At 36.8% G+C, this 18,814-nt stretch overlaps 1 protein-coding gene across 2 annotated transcripts in view; it reads right to left on the bottom strand.

Annotated features, from left to right (window-relative positions):
- Positions 1 to 18,814, bottom strand: part of CDH8 (cadherin 8) — a 348,752-nt gene that overhangs the window by 138,466 nt on the left and 191,472 nt on the right. For both annotated transcript variants that reach the window (XM_047835884.1, XM_047835885.1), the window contains exon 7: positions 642 to 778. In XM_047835884.1, coding sequence (XP_047691840.1) covers positions 642 to 778 — 137 coding nt within the window. The remainder of the gene's footprint in view (positions 1 to 641; positions 779 to 18,814) is intronic.

The raw sequence follows: 18,814 nt of genomic DNA, 5'->3' as shown, positions 1-18,814 counted from the left end.
ACTAACATGTTATTTTAACAACCCTGGAACATCCTCTAAAAAAAAAAAAAAGCTTACATTTTCACATGTAATTTATGAAAACAATGATATTGAAGTTACAGTTTTAAATAATCTATGGTACCATGTAAGATACATTAAACTCTTAAAAAAAACAAATATCATCTATAATTTTATCACTCCAAAATAATATGCATTGACAGTATGAAGTTTCCGTCTATATTTTGTCTGCATATGTGAATATGTATGTGTGTGGTTTAAATATGTGAATAATAGTATATATGTTCGGTCCATTTATTTAAATTCTAGTGTGCAATACTTGAGTTCTATTTTTTACCTACCCTTTCACACTAACTCTTTCTCCATATTTTAATATGCAAATCATTATTTAGTGGCTGAATAATAGATATATAAGAATATTTGGATATAAGAGTATTTCCTTCCCATATATATTGCAACCTTTGGTAATTTACCACTGGGCAAGTTATTTCTTGTTGAGACAATTCATTCAAAGGCTCCTTGGGAGCAATAATATAAGTTCCAATGCCAAAATATCTGATGCAAACAGGGACCATTTGTCATGTGATCACTAGGCATAAATTGAACCCAGTCACACAAGGAAGAAATTAAACCCAGGCACTTACTAATTTCGGTAGCAATGATTGTTATGTTGTGCCATACACTTAATTCTCTGTCAAGTGGTGTTGCCAGCGTTATTTTTCCATCATCCGCATTAATGTTGAATTGTCTCTCCAGGTCAGTGTGCCGGTCGATGGAAAACCTACAAAAGAGATACATCTGTAATCACTTCAATGTTTATATGATCCATATATTCCACAGCAGACCTTTAGTAATCCTGTGAGAGTCATAGTTGTGAAGTCAAATGGATTGGGAAACTCGGTGGCATCATAATTTGTAAAATAAAATGACTGAATGAGGCACAAGAAACTTAATAATTATTGTCCAAGGAGTAATTAGCTACCTATGCAACATGGAGGTCATAAACTGCCATCAGTTTCAATAGGTAGCATCTTCAAAAACGGATGCTGATGAAGAGTTAATTGCACAATCCATCACATTTATTGGACAGCTTATGATAATTAGCAGTTGCCACAAAATATCACATAAAACAATAAACTCAAGCCCAAATCAGGATGGTGCTAGGCAGCATGTCATTTACGGCAGTTCAAAGGAAATGTGTATTTATGTTAAACCCATATTTCACTAGACAACATGTATGTGTTATTATTATTGCTGCTGTTGGGTTGTTTTGTTTTCTTGACAAGTAAAGTGTATATTTAGGATTCCTGTTAGTTTCTTTCCATAGAAATAAGATGGTGGCTGATTATCTAGTAATCATTTTTTAGTCAGAAAAGATATTTCAGCAGCTTTATAACACTCGAGTCTCCAAAATTCACAATTTTAAGTGCACAGGTTAGTAGCTCCTCTTTTGAGAAAACTCCTTCAGAGAAGACATTATTAAGGTATTATGTTTAAATTTTATTTATTTTGAGAGAGAGAAAGAGAATGAGTGGGGGAGGGATAGAGAGAGGAAGAGACAGAATCCCAAGCAGGCCCCGTGCTCTCAGTGCAGATCCCGATGTGAGGCTTGAACCCATGATCTATGAGATCATGACCTGAGCCAAGATCAAGAGCTGTAAGCTTAACCGACTCAACCATGCAGGTGCCACTAAGGTATTTTATATCTAGAACCAACTGCTTCTAAGGGATACTAGGCATCAAGATAATATAGTAATTATGATTTTTACAACATTTATTGCTATCCTCTTTATACACCAAGATCTGTGTTTTGGTTATAGAATGTTGAATTCAATAAGATAAAAGTCTTAAGGAACATAAGACATAGTTAGAAAAATTAACCCATAAATAAAGAGTGAAATAAACTAAAACAGGATGGAATGGAGACTGAAAAGAGGGTGTTGTAGACTGAATGTTTGTGCTGCCCCCAAATTCAGAGGTTAACATCCTAACTCCCAATATGATAGCATTTGGAAATGAGGACATTGAGGGGTAAATAGGGTTAGATTAGGTCTGATGGGATTAATGGCTTTATACAAAATGGAGTAGACACAGGATCTCTCTCTGTTCTCCACCAATGAGGGTGCAATGAGAAGACGGCTATTCTGTCTCTATTATTTATGTATTGCTGTTTCTGGGATAATTCATCTTCACTGAGCCTTGATTTTTTCACTGGTCAAATATGGTTGCAGACTAAAAATAAAGCATCAATCAGTCTCTAAAGATATGTTCTAAAAGTGCTAGAGATATGTTTATCATTATCATCATCCTCCTCACCGTAATCACCATGTCTGATTGCACAAAAATTTAATAAACTTTCCTACTTAGAAGGTGGTAGAGAACGCCCCTTTCTTAGCAGTTTATAAATAGCATAAAACTGGAAAAACTTTTGGGTGTCATTTAAGTTTCTTAACTCTAACAGAGGCAGAGATATTTTTCTCATTTTTTAAAGTTCCAGTTCATGACAGACTTTATGGGGTGAGTCATAAGAATTTATAAAATAGGCTATAAATACAGCCCTTTAGTACGATCACAGGTGAGAATGTCATAATATTACAAGATTACACAATGGGAGGAACTTGATGGGGGAAAAATGACTTTGTTTAAATTCAGTTTAAAGTCTACCTCAACTATTTAAAGATGCCCCTTGCTGCCTATGTAGATATTTCACACATCTGCCTGGTTGATTTTATGATAAAGGCTCCCAAGAACTGCTAAACATCCTAGAAGTCCTGATTCAACATAGTCAACAAGCATGCATTAAACACCAAATGTGGACCAAGCACAGTGCTAGATGCTCCTTCCTTCTTCTGTCTTCTAATCTTCAGTTTCTTTTTGTTTGTTTGTTTGTTTGTTTGAGAGAGAGAGAGAGAGCACAGCCAGCGAGTGCAGGGGCGGAGCAAAGAGAGAAGAGAGAGAGAATCCCAGCATGTTGCATATGGTCAGCACAGAGACCAACATGGGACTCAAACTCACGAACCATGAGATCATGACCTGAGCTGAAATCAAGAGTTGGATGCTTAACCTATGGAGCCACTCAGGTGTCCCTTCTCTTTGGTTTCTTATAGAATGAAGAAGGGAAAAATGAAACCCTTAGAGGACATTTTAAGCAACATAACTAGTGAACAGCAGAACCAGAATGAATATTCATATTTGATTCACTCTGAAGTCTATGTGTGCACCAGCTACAGGAAGGGCTTACCTTATTGATATATAAAGTAGGGGTGATATTAATACTGGATAATAGGATTCTTGCGAGGACTAGAGGAGATGATAAGTGTGGCATACTTTGTCAATACGTGTGTGCTGCCCACTAAGTATCAGGGATCAAGACTCTACTATCATTTGTATGATAGTGACATCATTGAATGACACCTTTGCACTCAATTTTCTGAACCCAAAATTGTGATTATTTTTCTTATTTTAGAACACACTGATTTAACATCTTACAAATGCCTATATATACGTGTGTGTGTATATGTGTGTATATATATATATATACATATATGTGTGCATATATATATATACATATATATACATATATATGTGTGTATATATACATCCTAATATAATATATACTATTATATATTATATAACATATAGTATTTTATAGTATATATAGTATTATAATATATATATATAATTCCATATATTGAAATATATCTAAAGAAATATGATTTATTAAATCAGATGACAAGGGGTTAGACCTCACTGGAAAGCCAGGGAATAAGAATTCTCCATCTCCCATCTTCTTTATAGACCTCCTGATAGGTTTTTAATACACTTTTGTTTTCTAGCAAACTTTTTTCTGCTCTGTTGTTTAAGGGCATGACCTGAGTTTCTGGTTGTTTACATTAAGACTACCAGGAGAGTCCCAGACCATAGGCTCCATATGCATTAATAATCTCATCGTGGGGCACCTGGGTGGCTCAGTCGGTTAAGCATCTGACTCTTGATCTCTGCTCAGGTCATAATCTTGCTGTTCGTGAGATCAAGCCCCACATCAGGCTCTACCTGCTGATGGCACAGAGCCTGCCTGGGATTCTCTCTCTTCCTCTCTCTCTGCCCCTCCCCTGCTCATGCTGTCTCAAAATAAATGAAAAAACTTAAAAAAATAATAATCTCATCGTAAAGAACATGGGTCCCAGTCTGACTGCCTCAGTTCATGGCTTAATTTCACCATTTACATAGATGTGATTTACTCATGCTATTAGTCTATCTGGGTCTTTGTTACTTAATGTGTAAATTGGGAATTATAATGGGTTTTGTGAGTTTTAAATGAGGTACTGCATATAAAGCACTTACCAGCGTGCCTGACACATAATAATTGCTCAGTAAATCTATTATTTAAAAATCTGTAATCTTATCATTACTTATCTGGACATGATAATAAGTTTCTCCTGATGATTCCCTAGTCCCTTCTCAGGCCCAAGGTAGCATCCATTTCACTCCTTGGTTCTCTGTCCCTCAACAAGTTCATCTGGATTTTCCTATCCGTAGAAGGAAACATAGAGGATGCCAGTTTAAGTGATTAAAAATAAAGCTGAGAAGGAAAAGCAAGTGTGGGGGAATGGGGAATGAAACCGGCATGTCTGGCACCATTTCAGATGTTTATTTTTCCACCAACTTTTCTGACCAAAATCTCTGTCTCGTGAAGTCACCACTGCGGGTCCACAGATTTAGTGAACACATTCAATTTTGTATTACTGTTGAGTAACATGATCTTTCTTAACCATAGTTAAAACTGATTGCATTTTAACATATTTTTAAAACTTATTCCACAACTAAAGATTCCATTTAAAAACTGAAAGCACGCCATGTTTAGGAATGTTCTCAGAAGACACTCAGGCCACCACCCACACCCACCCCAAGCACACACACGAGAGCCACAGCACTGCATCTCTAGCTGCAAAGGCTCACCTTGCTTTCCTCCAGTCCTCTAAGCTGCCACCATCCACTGCATTGCCTCGCATCCTCCCCTCCCCTCCCTCTCATGCCACTCTGTCATACAGCTACAACAGCAGCAATAAAGGGCAATACTTAAACACGAAACTCTACTATAGGCTCTTTCCTTAAGTCAGTTAACAGAAAATCATTTCAAAGAAAAACAGAATGGGTTAAGAAAACAAACCTGGAGGAACGACTGGAATATTAGGATCCAGTGTACTGTGTAAATTCTCAGAATGTCATGATTGGGGCTAGATACCTGGGAAGTAGATCCTTAAGCCACTCTGTCTTCTGGGATTCCCAGTGTCTTTCTGAATAGCAGCACAGAGAAGTATAATCAGAGAAACCAGAGAACCTTCAGTGGAATCTCCCTGAAATCATGTACTATTCATAATCTCACAGTCTTGTCTATAAATAGGAGAGAATATCTTCTTCACAGAGTGGTGCTTTGCAGTAAATGAGTTGATACATGACTCACATTAGGCAAATAAATAAATGAGTAATAAAATAAATGATGAGCCAGTTTTTCAATCTGTAAGAGATGCCTTCAAGCCTAGAGTAACTGTGGACATAAATTTCTAGAAATGGAAATATATAAATAAGGGCTATCATTCACATCTTTTAGTAGTCTTAGGAATGACAGAACTTCACAAATGACACTAGAAAGATATTGCAAAACCTTTGGTAATATTTGTCTATTCCCATCTTCACCTCTTCCAAACTACCTGCTAGTCTGAGTACCTCCATGGAGCACAGACTCTGAGTGATGACATGAAAGGCTATACTGGGTTTCTCAGCACACACCTCATCCATACAGATCCCTCTTCAAGGCTTCTGAGTCATTCTTTTCCTTACGGATGTTCCATTTTCTGTAGCTAAACATTTGCCAGACTTTCACTTTTTTAGGACAAGGGGACATTTTTGATTCATATATTACAATATCACATTGGTTAGATTTTGCACTGTAGTTACTCAATGACTGGTTGTAGGCAAGATGCACAAACATGTATCAAGCATAGGTTATGATTATATGTGAAATAGGGTGCTAAAGAAATAAATACAAGGGAAAGCAATAAATGGGACAGGAAAGAAATAAAAAATAAGAAAGAATTATTTTGGTTCCTAAATCTACTGAGAAGTTCAATGCCTTCTAATTTGTATCTTAAAAGTCATAGGATCTGTATCTCCAGTATTCAAGTCTCCACTCTAATTTCTTAAAATTTGCGTGTATTGGATTTGCTGTTCCTACGCAGAATTACTTAAAATGTGTTAGAGAAAAGATCTCGTTCTGAGAAGAACAGAATATACTTTGGAGAGCCATCTTCCTGCCACAGTAAGAAGGAAAAGAATTCTCATCAACACAGTGGGAAGTGGCATGTGACAAAATGGGCTCCTTGGGTCATGTTAACACCAATTCTAATGACGGAAGTTTTGGAAATACACATTCTCCATCGAGTACAATGAATATGTTTTAGAAGCCCTGTGTAAACTCTCTCATTTTATTCTAACAAATTTCCTGGTTTGCTTCAATACTACTGTTTCTGTAACCTATAGTAGTATGTCTTAGAAGTAAATGGTGAAAGCTTCATCATCTTACTTTGTGAAATTAAAGCTATAGAGGCAAGAAAATTCCTACCTAGATGCATAGCACCTTGTTTGGAGACTCTACTTTAACATACATCATTCTGACCATGAACACAAATTGATGTCACCAGTTTGCCCAATTAAGAGTAGCTTACAGAGAGAAGTAAATATAAGAAGATACCATTGGTGCAGCGGCTGAGAGTAGATCCAGATAGAGCACTGGATATCACTGTGCTGGGAAAAGGCACCCTATTCTGCATTGCTGCCACCACTGATATTAAATAACAATGTTTACCTGAAACATGTAATATGTTTCCTCAACTAACACAGCTCAACTATTTATATTTCATACCAGCTTGTGGCGCAAAATTCCACATGTGTATGTGTATTTTGTTTTCAATATGCAAGTATTATAGGTGCATATCCATTTAAAGCATCTCCCACCTCCTCTTCCCCATCCCACCCCTAACACTATGTACAGTGAACCTCTATCCCCTATTCAGTTTACCGCTTCTTCTTGGTCTATAACAATGTTAAGAACACTTTCAGGACTTTTAGAACTAAGTTCCTAAAGTCAAGGAGACTTTTCTTTTCACTCCCAATGACTTCAGTGCAACATGAGCCAAATGTGCAGGTTTAATTGTGCAGTGTGAAAAACCAGCTACACTAATTATATTAGCAATCAGATAAACTGATAAGTTTCTTAAAAAAGTTATTCTGGACTATATTCTTTCACTATAATATTTAGGTTTTTTTATTATTTTTTAAATGTTTGTTTATTTTTGAGAGAGAGAGAGAGAGAGAAAAAGTGTGAGCGGGTGAGGGGCAGAGAGAGGAAGACAGAAAATCTGAAGCAGGCTCCAGGCTCTGAGCTGTCAGCACAGAGCCTGACGCGGGGCTTGAACTCGCGTACTGCGAGATCATGACCTGGACACTCAACCCACTGAGCTACCCAGGCGACCTGCCACTATAATATTTGTGAAACACGTGATGATTTTTCCAGGGAATGGCCCTCCCGTTCTTAACTTCTCTACTAAGCCAATTTATATAAGCAATACTCACTTTCTTCATCTAAAATTGAGAACAATATGATTGCCTTCTTTTAAAGATTAGGTGAATCTGAAATTAGATAACACATTCTAAATTTCCTCACACTTTTTGGGGCCCCTGGGTGGCTCAGTTGGTTAAGCATATGACTTTGGCTCAGGTCATGATCTCACGGCTTGTGAGTTCCAGCCCCGCACGGGCTCTGTTCTGACAGCTCAAAGCCTGGAGCCTGCTTCAGATTCTGTATTTCTGTATATTCCCCTCCCTCCCTCCCTCTCTCCCCTTCCCCTACTCATTCTCTCTCTCTCTCTCTCTCTCTCTCTCTCTCTCTCTCTCTCTCTCTCAAAAATATATAAAAACATAAAAATTTTAAATTTCCTCACACTTTTTAAAAATGGTTTTACACTGAGTATTTATCATTATTTCTAGAATACACTCTGCCAAATATCTAGGTATTTTTAAGTAACAACAACAGAATATTTGAAAGATTCTGGTTTTTTGGTGTCCATATGGAGACAGACATAATGTTGTAGTATTTTGACTTACTGTTTTCACCTAAAGAGTGAAGCGGATCCACCCAACCCAATCAATCTCAGGTATCTTTTACTTTATTTAGGGTCAAGTATAGAAATCTCAGATTTCAATTCTGTCAGTTCATATGAGGTTCCATTTTTTGAGCATGCGTTTTGTTTTATAGTTTATCCCACTTATATCTTGGGAAAATAGCAGCCTAAAGCCATAGTCTCATGTGTAACTTTCTGTAGCTGCAGAACCAAAACACAAACAACAACAAAAAAGAGAATTACTTAAAGTAAATCTCAGGTAAATTTGATTCATGGTTAATTCTTCCATATTTACATAATGTCTTTGGAGAAATTCTAATTTTATCCCTGAGTCATCGAAATAATCATTCATAACTCAAAATTCTAAATATGATATTATAGCAAATACATGAAAAAACTAGAATACATTTTTATACAATATGAAGGTATTAAATATAAGTTTTTATTTTTATGTTTTTTTTAATTTCAGTAAAGTTTTAGTGGCTACTTCTTTTAGGGAAGAAGCTAAATGTTTGAATAGAGACTCTCCTCTTAGATGTACTGGTGTGACCTTTGCATTGTTTACAATGAAAAGGAGCAAGCTCCGTAATGAAGTCACATCGCAGTAAGTCCAAATGTGCCTGGGAAAGGGGGAGGGGTGGCCAGAGATGACACTAAGAGGATATAGTATCTCTTTAAGGACAGGAAGAATGAGCAGGATTTTTCCAGGTGAAATATGTAAGGACAGCATCCTCAGCATAAAAAAAAAATGCACACAGAAAATCTTGAGAGTTTGGATTTGTTTAGGAAACTATAAAATTAAAGGACTAGATTAGTGTGGGGAGAGCTCAGGTCTGACAGATGAGAATTCTGTCTTTTCTTTCCCACCCTTTCTTCTATCTTGGCCCTTACATGGCCTCGTTCTCATGTCACTGAGTCTATAGGTAAAGAAAGACAATGAAAGTAAATAAGTTTTTTCAAAACTTACAGTCATAGGTTCATGAAGAAAAAAAGAAAAGGGCTGAGATACATAAAATATTACAAAAATCTTCACATCAAAAGAAGAAGCAAATGCGAAAAGTCTGAGTTAGGAATAGTGTGCTTGAAGACCTTAACAGAGGATGGTGTGGTTGAAGTTCAAGACTCAACAGGGGAAGGGCCTCAGGGAATACATCATGAAAGACCTTGGAAACTGTATGAAGGATTTTTTTTCACCTGTAGGAAATGGGAAGCCACTTGAAAAAATACAGAAGGAGAGTGATATGATCTAAAACACAGCTGAATTTCGTAGATCTTTTTGTGATGTAGAAATATGCTCTGAGCCATCCAATATGGTGACCCCTAGCTACATGTGGCTGTTTAGCCCGTGAAATCCTGCAAGTATAACTGAGGAACAGAAATGTGTATTTTATGAAGTTTAAAGTAATTCTATTCCAATTCAAAGATCCACGTGTGACCAGTGGCTAACCTATTGGTCAACACACAGCTGTAAACTGAGTTAATGATCATTTTAGCAGCTGTGTGAATATCAAGGCATAAGAGACTGGCAAATGGGACTTTTGCAACTACTCACATTAGAGATGATGGTGCTTGAGCTTAGAAAGTAAAATAAACATAACATGGTAATTGTTTGGATGTGGGAACTAAAGGAGGTGGAAGAATATTGAAGAAATACCCTTATGAGAGGCTCACAGCCTTTTCCTCTTCTCAGGGGAAATCTGAAAGTGGAGAACATTCTTTAACTCTGTTAAATGTCTTCTGGGAGCTTCCAATCATGCCAATAATGACTTTTCTTTATATGAAAGGATACTGAAAGTTAATGAGGCTACATTAACAATAAAACAGAGATGGCGTGAAATTAAAAAAAAAAAAGTACTCATTATGTATCAGTCTGGACCATAGGACCATACCCAGAATTAAGATTGAGTAATATATTTAATGTATTTATTGTGGTCTTCCTAATTTTCAGCTTCTCTGGTAACCCCACGTATTAAATTCTTACTTAATCCTCTATAAAAATGACTGGAGTAGCCCATAGAAATTGTCCTGACTCTAAATGTCTATGGTTGTAAAATTAAGATAATACACATTCTTCCTCGGTCATAAAGTTACTGAGATAGTAAGTATAAAATTCTGACCATAGTATCTGACACTAAATGTCGGAAAGCTATAAGGATGATTATATATCTGTCCAATTTTGGTCAAAATCACTTACTGTACAAAAGAAAAAAGTATTTATTAAAAACATGCACACCGAAGAAATAATACAAATATATTTTAAATATTAACTATATTAAAGCAGGTGTTTTTAATGCATAAAATTGTATATATATTGAAATTTTAATTAGACATTTAGTAAATTCTGGATCATTTAATAAATGCTAAGGATTTATGCTAAATGATAGGTATTAATAGGTGGACAAGATGTGGCCTGTTAAATCTTAAGGGCTGGAAATGAATTTACATTGCAATAGCATGTTTACCTATGTGATATACAATAGTACTAATATAAGCACACTATTCCAGTGTCAGGCAGATGTAATTTGTCTAGGGGGAAAAATATTTTCCACTAAAAATACCCATCTTTAAGCACAATGCCTGCCCGCATTGTCTAACTTAATCTTGTACATTTAAGCAAGTGCAAAGCCCAATATCATGCACGTGATATTTAATACAGGTGATCTAGACAGGCTTCTTCTTTTTCCAGTGAGCATATCTCCCACACTTCACCATACTTTGGGGCCTGCTCCCTTTCCATATCTGCTCTGTCCTATTGTCTTCACAGGGACATTTAGATCTATTGCTGTCTTTTGCACCATTAAGTATATTTTCCCTAACTCTGATCCTTCTTAAGGACTTTCCTAAATCTTATTTACTGTGAAGCTACACCTCTCAGCAGACTATCCCAAAACTGATTTGAATCTAGAAGCCCATTTGGAAGGCACTTCAACTTGAACCACTCTGCTCCCCAGCAAGCTGGCTCCAGACACATAGAATAGAGCCAATAAACTTTTGATAGATGGATGGAGATGACATTTCTCCATTTTTAACGTGTTCTCTTCTAAAATATGCAATATTATGTTTCCCTCTGCAACACTAAGTCAAATCTGATTGTCCTTTATCAAAAGCAAGGTTGTATAATACCTTGTGTCAAATCAGAATGTAGAAATATAAGGAAAACTAAAGGCTTGGTTGAAATGACTCCCATAAATATTTGAACATCAGATAAGCATGTCAATCTCCCTTTGTTGGGATGCAAAATAGAGGATTTATTTTGCTTTATGAGAGTAACAATATTAGATAACATTGCTCAGCCTACACAGGCATCTTTGTTTCTCTCAGAATATAAACATTATTATCAAATTTGTTCCCTAGAGAAGACAAAGACTTCACCCATCAGAAAACAAAAACAAAAACAAAAACAAAAACAAAAAAACACAAACTTTTTAAACCCAAGATCAGCATTTTCCAATTTTTTTCCTGTCTCTAGATTCTTAAGCTATTTTTACCACTTAGATTACTCATATTTTATAAAATATTTTATAAATACATGCAGCTTCATAGTTTTGGATAACTATTGCCATACTACACTGATAACATTTCAGCTAACCAATCTGCCACTTTGGTGTTTGCATCTCAAAATGCAGAACAAATACACATTTGCCTAAAGGAAGACACTGTAGTGTGGTGGCAACATGGATTTGGGAGCTACATGGCTAGCAGTATGAATTTAGTCAAATTACTTCACGAATAAAGATGTTTAGTGCTCTTATCCACGGTTGACATGAAGATATGTTGTGCAGATATCCCTTCGAGGAAGGAAGCCTGGGCTGTGTGGGGAGGGGTCAGTAGACACCCTTCAGCTATCCACTCCTTAGAATCTGGATCCTTTGCAGAGAACCTACACTCCAGAGTTCATCTGGAGATGACACAAGCAGAGGGATGATGCATTTCTCTGATGGTTAACACTCATCCCAGAAAGACCCACTGGATTGGGTCTTTTGCCAGGACTGCAATGCCATTCGATTTCTCCCCTGCTCATCCTGCTTTTGTCTCCTTCCATTCACAGGTGCTGATCCCTAATAAACATCTTGTACTTCCAATGCATCTACTCCCAGGGAAAACAACCTGCAACAAGTTGTTTAATGGAAACAGGATACATGTCACTCATAGAGTTAACGTAATGAAGTGAGAATGAGATACATGTGAAGGGCACTATACTAATATGCTAAATAGTCACGAATAAAGATCCACAGATTATTTCCAGTATCACTTGGTGACTATCTAGTCTCATATTGGAGAATACATGTTAGAGTCTGTTAGCACACTACAGTAGCAAGTCTATTACAAGTTAATTTCTCTTTTTAGGGGATCTCATGCTTTTAGACAGAAAAATACTGCTGAAATCAGAGAATTTACCAAGACACTGAAATGAAGAGACCAGTGTTTGGCTAAGGCAGTCACCAGTCACACTTCTAAAAACCCTATATGATACTTATTACTGAGGTCTGGAGAATGGAGGAAAAAAATCTATTTTTTTAATAAACTCATGCAAAAAACAAGTAAATTCCCCACTCCAAGCAGGTAAGCATCACACCATTTCTCAGGATGCCCTTTCACAGCTTGTATGGTAGTTATGGGGATCGGCTCCAAAGCTACACTAAACAAAACTAGTCATTTCTGGCAGAGTCAACGTGAGAATACACTGCCATGGATCCCATGAGAACCAATGTCCCAAGGGCTCTCAGACAAAAATGGACAAAGTCAACTCCTATCACATAGTCTAATATAAAGAATTTCTTTGGCTGCTACAGGTTTAAAAAAATTATATATATATATATATATATATATATATATATATATACACACACATACCTACATATATATATGTATATATGTATATATATATGTATATATATGTATATATGTATATATATATATAGGTATGTATATATATATAATGCATATGTATATATATGTATGTATATATATATAATTTTTTTACATGTATATATATATATACATGTGTGTATATATATATATATATATATATATATATATATGTATGTATTTTATCTGTAGGGACTTTCTGAGACAGAGTAAGATCCCAGAATTATACAGGAGCCAACTGTTCAAATTACTGATGAAAATCCAAACTGCTATCAGTCCAGGGTAGGGTTTGGCAAAAAAAAAAAAAAAAAAAAAAAAAAATTCTGTAAAGTAAGTATTTTAGGCTCTGCTGGCCATACTATCTCTGTCACAGCTACTCAACTCTGTAGTCATAGGGCATAAAAGAATAAGGGTGGTTGTGTCCTAATAAAACTTCAAAAAAAGGTGGTAGACCAGATTTAGCACACAGGTTATAGTTTATTGACTGTAGGCCTACGGTAATAGAGTAAAAGTATTCGCTAAAAGTCATGAGTCCTCCTTTAAGTAGGTCCTAAAGAAAAAAAAAAGGCAGCTCTTGGGAGGAGGGAGACTCATAAGGTCATAAGAAGATAAACCGCCTGTTACACCCAGAAGGATAAGTATCGTGAAACTCGCAATGCTCAGTGCATTAGAATCTAGAGCACAGACCAGTACAGGAGCTTCAGGGTCCTGTCTTCCATCATATGCTCTGGATATTCTGCAAAACTACACAAAGTTCAAAGACTTAATGTGTGCTGCTTACATTTTCTCCTTCTTAAAAAGTGCAATGCGCTTTGGCTAATTAACATACCTGTGGAATCCTAGTGCAAAGGAACTTGAGTTCAAATCAATGTGGCCACAATGTCTTTGATCCCGATAGTGTCCCTTAGGGCACAGTTAGGAAGATGCTGTTGTCAGAGAAAGGCAGTGTATGTCTATTTTTCAAGTTTAACAGGCATACAGGTACTTTTCTATTATAAAACATGTTTTGCTAAACACTGGTTTGCAGCCTCTATATGGAAAATTTATAGGAAGATGCAATTTTGAGCCAACTGCAAGTGAAGATGCTATTTAGAGCCACTTATAATGAAATAAACCCCTTAGTTATGAATCAGTTATTATATTTCGGTGAACTCCAACTGTTTCTTTCTCACTGCTTAATTTCATTCTAGCTTTTGTTATTATGCCTAAAGAAACCATTTTAACATTTTCTCGCATGCATTTTGAGTATCAAAAATTCCATCTACAAGTTTTCAGCTTTTTGCCTCTAATTGCTCCACTGGTTGCTCTAACTGCTTTAATAAATAATATTATCTGGTGCTGCTGGTCCCAGGATTCTAAGGTCTCTGCATCACATATTATTTATTACTACTCTAAGGAGAAAAAAGGATTCCTTTTTTACCCAAAGCATTTCTTTACAGAGAGAGAGAGAGGATAAAAGAAAAAAAAACATTCAAATTAATATAGGGCTTTCTACAGTGTGAGATATTTCCACTTTAGCATCATTGGATGTATATGGCTGTTTCTATTCAAATCCATTATGAAATGAGGACACTTCTTCCTTCGTGTGACCCTAACATTCCAGAATCCATCCTTATTCATCATTTTTAGAAAAAATGTATCTAATTAGATAAATGTGAAAGTTGGGTTTTTCATGGCTATTTAGCCAGCCTCCCTACTACAGAATAAGGTCCATGGGGCAGGGGCTCTGTCTTTACAGAAATCCCCTAGTAAAATAAATAAATTCTATATATGACACATATATATACACATATGTATATGTATATGTATATGTAAATGTATATATAGTCTGAGTGTGACTGAATGGATAAATGACTATCTGACTAAATGAAAATATGACTTAATAGATGAGTTAAGTAGTATTAGTTGAATTAGCAACTATAGTGAGATTTGTTTTGGAACAATGATTTGGAAGGGTTGGTATTTTTGATTTGGGACACAATCAAGCTTTTATCTGGCTAAGAGTGTGCAGGAATGAAATGGCCAAATTTTAATTATTTTAAGAAAACTCGGTCCTTGCACTAGATCCTTGCACACAGGTGGTTAGAATGCAAAGAAGTGCAGCCTCTATGGAAAACAGTATGGGAGTTTAAAAAATAATTTAAATAGAATTACCATATGATCCAGCAATCTCACTTCTGGGCATTTGTCCAAAACAATTGAAACCAGGATCTTAAAAGATATTAGTATCCTATGTTTACTGTAGCACTCTTTATAATAACCAAGATATAGAAACAACCTAAATGACCATCAACAGATGAATGAATAAAGAAAACATGGTATGTTGATAGAAGGGAGTAATATTCAGCCTTAAAAAAGGAAATTGTGTGGGGGTGCCTGGGTGGCTCAGTCGGTTGGGCATCCGACTTTGGCTCGGGTCATCATCTCACCATTCGTGGGTTCAAGCCCCACATCGGGCTCTGTGCTGACCGCTCAGAGCCTGGAGCCTGCTTCGGATTCTGTGTCTCCCTCTCTGTCTCTGCCCCTCCTCCCTCGAGCACTCTCTCACTCCCTCTCTCTGTCTCTCTCAAGAATAAATAAACATTGAAAGCAAGAAAGGAAATTGTGTAATATGCCATGTCATAGGTGAACATGGAGGCCATTATGCTAAGTGAAATAAGCTAATGACAGAAACATTAAGTACCACATGATTCCACTTATGGGAGACAATCCAAAATAGTCAAATTCATGGAAGCATCAAATGGTGGTTGCCAGGGGCTGGCGGAAGGGGGAAATGGTGAGCCTCTAATTAATGGATATAAACTTTCAGTTACACAGGATGAATTCTGGAGATAAGCTCTACAATACTGTACTTACAGTTAACAATACTGTATTGTGCACTTAAAAATCTGTTAAAAGACAGAAATCATGTAAAGTGTTCTTATCACCAAAAAAATAATAGTAATAATAATAAATAAAAACAAACAAACAAAAAATAGGTCCTTCCCTAAAATGGAAGTTATTGCAAGACTGAGGAGTCAATCAATACACAGTCTACTCTCCAAATTAATGCCAGGTTCTCTACTGAATGAAATATTTCCACTTTTGCATCACTGGGCATCAGGATTATAAGGAGTGTTTTCAGGAAAAGAGCTCATTAACAGCAAGCTGGATAACGACAGCGAATTATAAAAATGCCCAAGTACAAGTAGGAACTAAAAATGTAATCTCTTGTGTTGAGTGGGCACTTACTTTCAGGAGAGGACTTGTGACAACAGAGCACTGTGCCTACCATGATCAGGTGTCCGTCTACTCTGCCTGCTGAATGGCCATTATCCCTACTTCTAATTTAAGCAGTTCATGTAGTCTTACCCAAGGTGAAGGCTCTGAAAGAAACAGGAAGCAACTACTAACAACCCCAGACACATGTCATCTTAACACAGTGGTAACATCAAATACACACTTCTCATAAATTTATTTAAAGGGAAAAGTGAACCATAGAGGGTTTACATGAAGGCACTGACTTAGAATTTCACACCTACCCAGTGCTAAGAATTTTTACCTTACATAAACAGTTTACTGCACATAACAGCATTTCAGAGTGTCTGTCACTAAGTATGGACTCAGTAAATATGAGATGTCATCAGCCTACTCCTCATGAAAGATGCCAGAAGCATGCACAGACATAGTAGCCAATGGTAAGAATAAATTTAGGTTTAAATCCTGGCCCTGCAATCCCTAACGCACACACAGGGAACTTTTTCAGAGATTCAGCTTCCTTCTCCATAAAACTAGAATCACACTGATGACTTTACAGCAACTTTTGTGAGAATTAAAGTGAATTGGTACATGATAGTAACTTACACCATGTTTCATTTATGTTATTGTTAGAACATCATTTCTTCTTTTACCTCCATCATCACGATTGTGTTTACAGCCAACAGTAACAAAACTCATACAAAGGGGTAGGGCTGAGGAGCAAAGAGCATTCCGCCCATGCTCTGATTAATGCCACAGACCTGGTCTATCTTCCTTCCTTGTTGGTATGCATCCTGAATGGAATGAGGCCATTTAGAGAATGCACAGTTTATTATTTCAATTAAAATTGGTCCTGCTCGGCTGTTCCAGCAGGGAGAGACATGGGTGAAGTCACAGAGATCTCAGGGATAGAGTGAGGCAGAGGGACAGAGGATAGGCACTGCGTTGTCAGGAAAACCCAGGTATGCTTCATGGTTCCACTACAGTATTTGTGTGATAATCAGCAATTGAGGCTTTTTATCTGCAGTTTCCTCATCAGTTTGTGATAATGACAATATATGTTCTATCACAGAGGTGTTAGGGAATGAAATGAGTATACTCAGCACATCCTTGTCACATATTAAGCACTCACCAGTAACAATACTCACTGCAGTAGCAGGGGCGTTTTACACTAACTGAGGTTAGACTATTTAGCAGCTAACTGTTAAAGGAAAAACAGGTAATTCTGCACAGTGAAGCAACCATTTGTAGAGGAAACTCTGCTTATGTAAGTACCAGAGTTAAAAAAAAAAATGTTTATTCTTGAGAGAGAGAGAGAGCAGGCACACATGGGGGACGGGGAAGACAGAAAGGGAGACAGAGGATCTGAAGCAAGCTCTGTGTGTTAGTGCAGACCCCAGTGAGGGTCTCCAACTCACTAACCATGAGACCATGACATGAGCTGAAGTCAGACGCTTAACCGACTGAGCCACCCAAGAGCGCAAATAGTGGATTTTTAATTTGTGTTTAGGACATGAAATTGATGGTGGCGTTATTAACTGGCAATGCTAGTAGCTACTATATTTTTTAAATTTAATAACTTAATTATTTCAGTTACCCTGTGAGGGACATGATATTAACCCAAAATACATATGAGGAAACTGAGTCTAAGAGAATTCCAGAGACCAGCTGCTGGAGGAAGTAGCAATGATAGGATTGCTCAAAATGTAAGCTCAAAATGTATCACCTTTTTAAATATAAATAATTTACCCGACTTCATTCAATTTTACTCAGAGACATTTAGTATTGAAAAGAGTAGCAAGTATTTAATTAATGTTCCTGGCAGGGACAAGGTAAGACCCTCCATGCCACTGTCTACTTTCCCCTGAAAGGGCATAGACAAAGATACAGATACGAATGTAGTTACAGACACAGGTTTAGGTACTGGTGCAGCCACTCTGGAAAACAGTATGGATGTTCCTCAAAAAATTAAAACTAGTGGGGCGCCTGGGTGGCTCAGTTGGTTAAGCATCTGACTTTGGCCTTGGCCATGATCTGGCCGTTCCTGAGTTCGAGCCCCATGTCAGGCTCTGTGCTGACAGCTCAGAGCCTGGAGCCTGCTTCAGATTCTGTGTCTCCTTCTTCTCCCTCTGCCCCTCCTCTGCTCATGTTCTGTCTCTCTTAAAAATAAACTCTAAAAAAAAAAAATTAAAACTAGAACTACTCTATGACCCAGCAACTGCACTACTAGGTATTTATCCAAAGAATAAAAAAAATGCTGATTTGAAGGGGCACATGCACCCCAATGTTTATAGCAGCACTGTAGACAATAGCCAAAATATGGAAAGAGCCCAAACAGACTGATTAATGGATAAAGAAGATGTGGTATATACATTCAATGGAATTGTACTCAAAGATCAAAGATCAAAAATATTGCCATTTGCAACAATGTGGATGGAACTAGAGTACATTATGCTAAGAAAAATAAGTCAGTGAGAGAAACACAAATATCATGATTGCATTCATATGTGGAAGTTAAAAATCACAACAGA

Source organism: Prionailurus viverrinus, chromosome E2 (assembly GCF_022837055.1).
Source record: "Prionailurus viverrinus isolate Anna chromosome E2, UM_Priviv_1.0, whole genome shotgun sequence".
Taxonomy (NCBI): domain Eukaryota; kingdom Metazoa; phylum Chordata; class Mammalia; order Carnivora; family Felidae; genus Prionailurus; species Prionailurus viverrinus.
Note: the sequence above shows the minus strand (reverse complement) of the source record. Positions and strands in the feature narration are given on the sequence as shown.